The sequence below is a fragment of the Drosophila rhopaloa genome, unplaced genomic scaffold (assembly GCF_018152115.1).
Source record: "Drosophila rhopaloa isolate 14029-0021.01 unplaced genomic scaffold, ASM1815211v1 contig_163, whole genome shotgun sequence".
Taxonomy (NCBI): Eukaryota; Metazoa; Arthropoda; class Insecta; order Diptera; family Drosophilidae; genus Drosophila; species Drosophila rhopaloa.
Window position 1 is genome coordinate 1,224,977 of NW_025335043.1, and position 8,685 is coordinate 1,233,661.

General features: G+C 39.6%; 2 protein-coding genes across 2 annotated transcripts; both read right to left on the reverse strand.

Moving 5' to 3' along the window:
- Positions 1-4,118: 4,118 nt before the first annotated feature.
- On the reverse strand, positions 4,119-5,994 carry LOC108046275 (4-coumarate--CoA ligase 1-like). Its single transcript, XM_017125879.2, has 3 exons — positions 5,697-5,994; positions 5,130-5,641; positions 4,119-5,076 (listed from the first exon to the last, which is right to left on the reverse strand). Exons 1-3 carry the CDS (start codon positions 5,826-5,828, stop codon positions 4,119-4,121), a joined length of 1,602 nt encoding a protein of 533 aa, XP_016981368.1. The 5' UTR covers positions 5,829-5,994.
- A 218-nt stretch (positions 5,995-6,212) lies between these two features.
- LOC108046295 (4-coumarate--CoA ligase 1) lies at positions 6,213-8,313 on the reverse strand. The gene is made up of 3 exons (XM_017125902.2): positions 8,037-8,313; positions 7,475-7,986; positions 6,213-7,417 (listed from the first exon to the last, which is right to left on the reverse strand). The coding sequence occupies exons 1-3, from the start codon at positions 8,202-8,204 to the stop codon at positions 6,454-6,456; spliced, it is 1,644 nt and encodes a 547-aa protein (XP_016981391.1). The 5' UTR covers positions 8,205-8,313; the 3' UTR covers positions 6,213-6,453.
- Positions 8,314-8,685: the final 372 nt, after the last annotated feature.

Sequence of the window (8,685 nt, forward strand, 5' to 3'; positions counted from 1 at the left end):
GGTTGTTGCCAGCCTCGACCGCCCCTGTTGCTGTTTGTTTAAATACCGTGAATAACATGTGGTTTTTTCCAAGCATATGGCAAGGACTTTGTCACTATTAAGGAGCCGTCTGGGCTCGGCTCGTCCTCCAGCTCGCCAAATCCTCCAATTAGACTGTCATTCATTTAAACGGATTAAAAATGCGCGAACGAGGGTCGCACTTTTGGCTCTAACAAGGCCCGAGGGCCACTGCATTGGGTGGTGGCTCTTGTGGTTGCCTCCGGTTTAGTCTTAGTCGGATTAGAGCCCTTGTTTTGGTTAACAAATCGGCTGATGACGATGTCGATGTCGATGTCGATGCGATTCGATTCCTGCCTTGCCCCGTTTGCTGTGCGTCGGTCCAATCAGTTCGAGACGCACATTCGCTCGCAATCAAGGCGCAACAACATTTTCTGCTGTCATATGCAAAACGCCAGCGAGCAACTGCACCTGAGTGGGTGGCAAATGGTGGGTGGTGGCTGGGACTTTATCTAAAATGCTTACGCTTGAGAAGCTTTCAATCGAATGCGGCATAAATATTTATGTGCCTCGATGTGGCAATATTTTCCGCAACTCAAACACACAATTCGAGCTCGTAAAACACAAACAGAACTCGCAACAGTTGCCAAGTGTTGGACTTGGTTGCTGAACAACCATAATGTCAAGAGCCCTTCAAGTGGGCCAGAAGAGGCGGCAGCAACCGGAACAGGAACATCCACTTTGAGTCCTTAGGCTCAATCCTTGCAGGGTATTAATGAGAGCTTAATAGAATATTGATTGGGTTTGGCGGGGAATTTTTACAAATTTTATTTCTGTTTTAAGTTTATTTAGTCAAACCAAAATGAAACTCCAAACTTCAAAACTTAATACAAATTAGAAGGAAAAATTTTAAAAAGTATAAATAACAAAAATATTATTTAAAATGCTTTTTATAACGGTCTAGTTTTTGAACCTTGAATATTACATAGTTGTTTCCTTTGATAAAAATAAGTTTTCAGACTAAAAACATTTTTTTAAAGGCTTTAATTTAATTTTTCTTTTAACCTAATGATGTTTTTAAAAATATCTGAAATTTTAAAAAAGATTTTTTTTTGGGAATATTGAATATACATTTTTATTAATTAAATGAATATTTCTCTTTTACCTTTTAAATATTTTTTAAAATTTTTGAAAGGTATCATCAGCTATGGTCCTTAAAACCCACACCCGGTTCCACTTGTAAAACATATTCATAACGAAAACATGCAACATTTGCCGGATTCTTCGGGCTGAGTCGGATGTGCAGCGTATGCTCAGCGAAGCTGCACAAATGAAGCGACCACCAAGTCACCACCAGACGACACCGACATTACCACCAGTTGCCACCACCCCGGTTCATCCACATCCACATCCACATCCATCCAGTCCGGGATGACCCGCATTTAAAGTTGCTCAATACGTTTTCTGGTGCCATAAATTGTGACCCTGCCCTGGAACCTGTTTCTCTATTTCTCTGTTTCACTGTCTGTCTGTCCAACTGACAGGGCGGAATCGGCTTGCGAAATCAGATCTAATCAGCTCGGAATGCTGTGCACAGTGGGCCGGATAGAGGACAGTTCCAATTGCAGGGATTCCCACTGTGAGCAGTTCGTAAACGATGAAAACTACCCTTTAATAAAGTGCGTTCTTCCTGGGCAACAAAATCACACTCGCGCTGAGCAAACATCTGTGCGATTTCGACAATGGTAACAAGGACTCTCCGAGGTCCTTTGCTCAGCCCCCGCTCGGCATTTAAAAAGTGTTTAGTTTATGGTCCATTGATGGCTTTGTTAACTCGCCGAACACTGCACTCCCATTCCCATTCCCAATCCCAATGCCAATCCCAACCACTCCTCATGAATCCCAAATCCCGCTCACTCGCAACCCCGTCCGGACACCTTACGTTTTTCGACGTTTACGATCTGTCCGGGGCGTTGCCGGGGGTTCTCCGTCTGCCTTTAATTATGCTGAAAACCACAAAATGCTGTTAGTGCAGCATTTTTCGATTCCAATTTGGAAAAAATGCTGACATATGCGCGGAGAAATGCGCCGCACCGCGGGATTCTCCAGTTCCCAGTTACGAGCTACGAATCCCCGGTTTCCAGTTCCCCCGGGTGCCCTTCGTCCTTTGACTCTCTGATTGGAACTGGTCCACTGCCGGGTGATAAGCATCGCCGGCTGGTGCCACACAGTCCGACAGACTGACAAGTGAGTTGTCGATCTAATGTGGCATCAGCATATGCTGGTCCCTTCGGCCATGTACACCCATCCACCCGTGCATCGATCAGTTGCGGTTGCAGCTAAATTCCCAATTGACCTCGCTTTAGATTGATCTACGCTTTGGATTTCATTTGAACAGGAGATAGGCATCTTTAAAGCTCTACATTTAGATCAGCTAAAGTCTTGTCCTATCTCTGATTAATTATCTTTGGGTTACAATTATTTTGGCCTTTTAATTTAAGTTGAGACGAACTTTTATTACTCAGTATATTGCACAATAAAAGTTAAATTGAACGATAATTTTTGAATTGATTAATTACATTCTTTATTATCATTAAAACTAGTTTTAGATACTTTGAAACTTAAAATAAGGAAAAACGACTTGTTACCTTTTTAAATGTTAATATACAAGTATACGATTTATAAAATTAATTATGCACTACAAATAAATAAAAAATGTAATAAATTAAAAGACAAATTTAACTAATTTCCTAACCTATTTCTAGACAGAAAAAGATAAATAGATTTTTAATTCACATATTTTCATATGTAATGCTCCAAACGGCTTTCCAATTAAAAACATTGTAATTTTTTACCACCTACAGTTAATATTGCTTAGAGATTACACATTATATCGTTTTAAAACGCCTCAAACTATTATTTTCCCCAAATTTAACATTGCTTCTTTTAAACATTTAAAAACATTTGTTCTTCGCTCCAATAAACAATCTATAATTTGCCTTGAGTGCTCATCGAATTTTCATAACATTAGTTTTAGCGAATGCCGATTTGCTGCATTATCATATGTAATGACGTCGTTTCGTTGATTTTATTTGCCTGTGCTTCAAGTTCAAACACCTTGAATCAATATTTTCTTTGCTCGGCTTTTTTGGGGCCGCCACACTCCACCTCCATCGCTGTTGATTTTCAAAATCGAATCTTGAATTAATCATGCGGAATAAATTTACTCTACATTTACTCTCGAAGTCTGCCTTAAACGAGAAATAATTGTTTAACAAAAAGAAGAAGGAATAATAATGGTATCCATTTTTGATATTTCTCCTCGGGCTAATTGAATTAAAATTGCAATTTCATTTTCAGCCATTGCTTCATGCGTATAAATAATATTCTATTCTATTCGAATCGAATCGAAAAAAACGAAAATCGAATGCGAAAACAGCGAAATTTATGACAGGCAGCCAAGATTTACGCTTGTGGCTTCAATTTCTGCCGAGAGAGTTCAATAACTTTTCGGGGTGAATTAGAGCATAATTCCATTGTCATGGTAATTTATGAGCTTAGTTTCTATTGTTGTCACTGTTTGGGTATTGCCGATATTGTTGTTTCTGCTCTTCCAGCTTTGTAGATTTTTGCAACATTAGCGCGGAATTATGGCATCCATTACGAAGGATTCTCCCATATGTGCTTGTGTCCCATAAAAGCATTCGAATAGTCCTCATATGTCGAAATGTTGATGCTGCAAATGGACCTTGGCAATTACATTAAGCGTTTGCAAAATCTTCTTTTAAAAGGACTTTAAAACTGGGTCACACACTTTTCAATTGGGTGCTAAGTGGTTGATTCGTATTTGGTAGCGCCTGTTTAGTGGTTTACTTATTACATATGCGCATATTTTAATAGACTCGAGTGTTTCCTACAAGGGGTTGGTTGCAAGGATTCGGGGGAGGGAGCGTCTCGTCTTGGCCAAAATTTGTGGTGTTGATTTAATGAGTACTTTTGCATTAGTTGACGTATTTTTCCCATTCGCTTTTATTCTGCTATTGGTAAAGTTGAAATAATTGGATATCATTCATTTTTATTTTCCCTAATTCTTATTAAAATTATTTAAAAAGTTGGTAAACTTAATTATTATTCATATGTTTTAAATAGTAAGCTTTTGCTGCTGCCCTGTTTATTTTTCTGCTTCCACAACCACTGATTTGATCTACAATTAAAGCACCGCCGTTCAACTGTTTATACTTGGCAGCTATACGTTTCCGCACGTAGTCCACCACATCCTGGGCCTCCAGTTGAGTTCCTGGCTTCCTGACCACTGAAGCAGCAGCTTCATCTCCATTCTCTGCATCCCATATGCCAAAGACACAAGCCTCGACAACATTTGGAATCTCGGCAATGACCTTTTCTATCTCGCTGGGATAATATATTATGTTCTGAAACTTGAGCATATCCTTTAGGCGATCAATAATGAATAGATATCCGTCCTCGTCCATGTAACCCAAGTCTCCACTGTGAAACCAGTTCTGGGAGTCCTGTATTATTCTAGATTCTTCTGGATTCTTAAAATACCCAGACCATTTTTGACCACTATAAAAGCAAATCTCACCGGCACTATTTGGTCCTTGAGATTCGCCCTGCTTGTCGATTATTTTTAACTTAGTGCCTTTAACAGGACGGCCCACTGAGTTGGGCTTCCTATCAAAATTAAAGTTTACGCATCCGACACTGTTCAATTCGGTTAGGGAATAACAAAAATGCAGACAATCGTGGCTTAGACGGCTACGCACTTGATTCTGAACTTCCAGAGAACAGTTTGAACCTCCATAAAATAAGTACTTTAAGGAAGATAGATCAGCCGATTTGAACTCCGGGCAGTTGGCAAACATGGCTATGTAGGAGGAACTCAAAAGCACCAACGAGATCTTATACTTCTTGATTACGTTGCATAAAAGACCTGGATCAAAGTCACTGTCTGCAATAATGCTCGTTGTACTAAACACTCCTGCGATAATGGTCATTGTGAGTCCCGAGAACCAGTCCAGGGTACTTGACGTATAATGAACGATCGAGTTGTTCATGGGGCTGAAAAAAAGTAATATTTAAAATTTGAACTTAATTTCGGTAATTATAATTACAGAAATGACACAATAATCTGGTGACTATTGCTGATAGTGACTGCCTTGGGAACTCCTGTGGTGCCAGAAGAACTAAGAATGGCCAGGGTTTGATCAGTGCCATTTTTTAATCGGAATGGCTTAAAGTTCCGGTCCACGGGAGTTGTCAAAACATCCTGGATCCGAATTGATCCTGTCGGATGATTGCGCATGGTAATTATCTTCACCTGGAGACTTTCAGTGGCTGCTCGAACCTTTTCAAAGTCATCTCCATCGCAGAAGATCAGTCGTGGCTTGGTGAGACCGAAAAGTGTCTCGATTGTAGATGGTTCATATGCATTATGTAGGGCATGAAAGGGAGTTCCGTTGAAGAAACAGGCATACGCCACAGCCGCCAAGTGATTAGTGTGTCTACCCATGACTCCCACGATGTCATTTTGTCCAAGACCCAGATTCCGCATATAACTTGCCACTCTCTTTGCGTTAAGTAAAAGTTCCTCACGGGTTAGCACACTATCGTCCGTGAGGGAAATCTGATGGTTCAATAGCTAGTATGATAGTCAGACTCCTCGAGACTCCGAAACGAACCTGGGCAATGTGTTTTGGGTGGCGTTCCATTTCCTGGAAGATAATCTCTCCAATGGACAAGTCCGCAGGAAACAAACTCTGCCTTTCGCCGCCACTCCAGGTCTTTAGATTATCATCGTAGTTGCTTTCCATCTTTTCGTCTGCTTTCAATTTAACCAATATTCAGTGCTAAAATTTCGCTTTTATGATTACGAATTTTGTAACTGTAGTACTTTATCAAAGAGAATTTTTCTAGATTTGTGGAGTGGATTATTATATTAATCTTCTGATCTATTGAATTAAGGCAGAAAAGACACGACTAAAAGCACGAATCTAAAATTAAAAGTAAAAGCACATACATACAAAAGCTTATCTAAAGAGGGAATATTTGGGAACATATGACTACCTAACAATCGATAAAAATGATTGCCATTTACGACATACTGTCTCTACTACCAGTTATTATTCACTATTTATTTTAATTATACCAATAATTTTTTTAAATATTATTATAATTAATACATAAGGCAGAGACTATTTAAATTTTTTTTTGCACTTTTAAAACATTTATTAGTAACAATTAAAAAGCTTAGCCAAACCATTTTCTTTTACACTTTTAGACAATTTTTTTCTATTCGGATTTATAGCTATTTGAATTACAATTGGCACAAATTGATGAAACTTTAAGCTATATGTATAACGTAGTATATAAATTAATTTAATAAATAGGACACTTATGAACACATGCTTAGGTGTTAACCTGATAATATACATATTTTTAGAGCGTATTTTTCTTCATTATTTTTATAAATTCAGCTTTTGTGGCTGCCCTGTTTGTTTTTCTATTTCCACTCTGAACAATTCGATCTACGATTAAAGCGCCTCCATTCAACTGCTTGAATTTGGTGGTGATACGCTTCTTAACATGGTCGACAACCTCCTGGGCCTCAAGTTGAGTGCCCGGTTTCTTTACCACAGAGGCTGCTGCCTCGTCGCCATTTACTGGGTCCCATATGCCAAAGACACAAGCTTCGACCACGTTCGGCATTTCTGCGATGACATTCTCGATCTCGCTGGGATAGTACATAATGGTCTGGTATTTGAGCATATCCTTTAGGCGATCAATAATGAATAGATAGCCATCCTCGTCCATGTAGCCCAGGTCTCCAGTGTGAAACCAGTTCTTGGAATCCTGCATTTTTTTAGTTTCCCCCGGGTTCTTATAGTAGCCAGACCAATTTTGTCCATTATAGATGCAGATTTCACCCAAGTTATTAGGTCCCTGGGCTACGCCCTGTTTGTCGATGATCTTTACCTTGATGCCCCTTACCGGACGGCCAACTGAATTGGGTTTCTCATCGAAGTTGAAGTTCATACATCCGGGGCCGTTCAACTCAGTCAGCGTATAACTAAAATTAAGACAGTCGCGGCATAAACGCCTTCGCACTTGCTTCTGAACGTCCAGCGAACAGTTGGATCCGCCGTAGGTTAGGAACCTTAGAGAAGATAGGTCAGCCGACTCGAATTCCGGGCAGTTGGCCAACATGGCCAATTGGGAAGAACTTAAAAACACAAACGATATTTTATACTTCTTAATTAGGCTACACAGAGCACCAGGATTGAAGCCACTGTCTTCAATAATGCTCGTTGTACTGAACACTCCAGCATTAACGGTCATCGTAATGCCCGAGGCCCAGTCCAGTGTGTTTGGATTATATAAGATATCAGAGCTGCTTAATGGGCTGAAATAAAATCCTATTTAAAAGGCAAACTTATTGTTGGTAATTATGGGTATTTACACAAAGCTCGCAATAATCTGCTGACTATTGCTGATGGTGACTGCCTTCGGATTTCCTGAGGTACCAGAAGAACTAAGAATGGCCAGGGTTTGATCAGTGCCATCTTTCAATCGCACTGGCTGAAAGTTCTGCCCCACAGGAATTCTCAAAATATCCTGGATCCGAAGCGATCCTTCTGGATGATTGCGCATTGTAATTATTTGTATCTGGAGGTCCTCCGTGGCTGCTTGAACTTTTTCAAAATCATCTCCATCGCAGAAGATCAGTCGTGGCCTGCTAATTCCGAAAAGTCTCTCAATCGTAGACTCATCGTATTCAGTGTGCAGGGCATGATATGGGGTTCCATTGAAAAAACAGGCATATGCCACGGCCGTCAAGTGAGTGGTCAGTCTGCCAATGATTCCCACAAAGTCACCTTGCTCCAGGCCCAACTTCCGCATATAAATTGCCACTCGCTTCGCGTTCATATGGAGCTCTTCCCAGGTCAGCACAGTTTCCTCCGTGACCGAAATCTGAAAGTTATCCCCAAATTATTTTGATTTTTGCTAAATCTATCACCAACCTGAGCAATGAGTTTTGGATGACGTTCCATTTGCCGGAAGATAATCTCTCCGATGGACAAGTCGGTGGAAAATAAAGTCCGCCTTTCGCCACCACTCCAGATTTTGAGGTTATTATCATAATTACTTTCTGTCTTGAACGGCGATTTTCCTGCTTGCAATTCACCCATTATTCGTTAAAAAATTAAATTGTAGTAACTTGGCTTAATTGGAACTTGCTTAGCAATTAGAGTTAATATTATTTTCTATTGACTAAAGAACATAAGACAAAAGAGATAAGCGTAGAAACTCGAATTAAAAGCTCCAAGTAAGGTCATACCGTGTTAATCAGTGCTGACTTTATGTCGTTTTTCGAAGAGATCTGTCCTTTTATAAAAGTCTTTGCCCCAAGAAATGCCAAACTAACTTCATTTAAAAATCTTTTTGGACTACAAGCAATTTAAAATTTTAAATGTTGTTTAAAAAAATGGCAGATTTCAACGGTGATGATTCAGATTAGTTATCTGAGTCGACCCTTTTTGATTTTATGCACTGTAAAGCTCTGTTAGAGAATAACAAACGTTGTGACTAAAAAGTCAAATCGGCTATGTAACCAAATTTTACTTGTTTTTCCCAAATAACTTTATAAAATTTTATAATATGCATTCCATT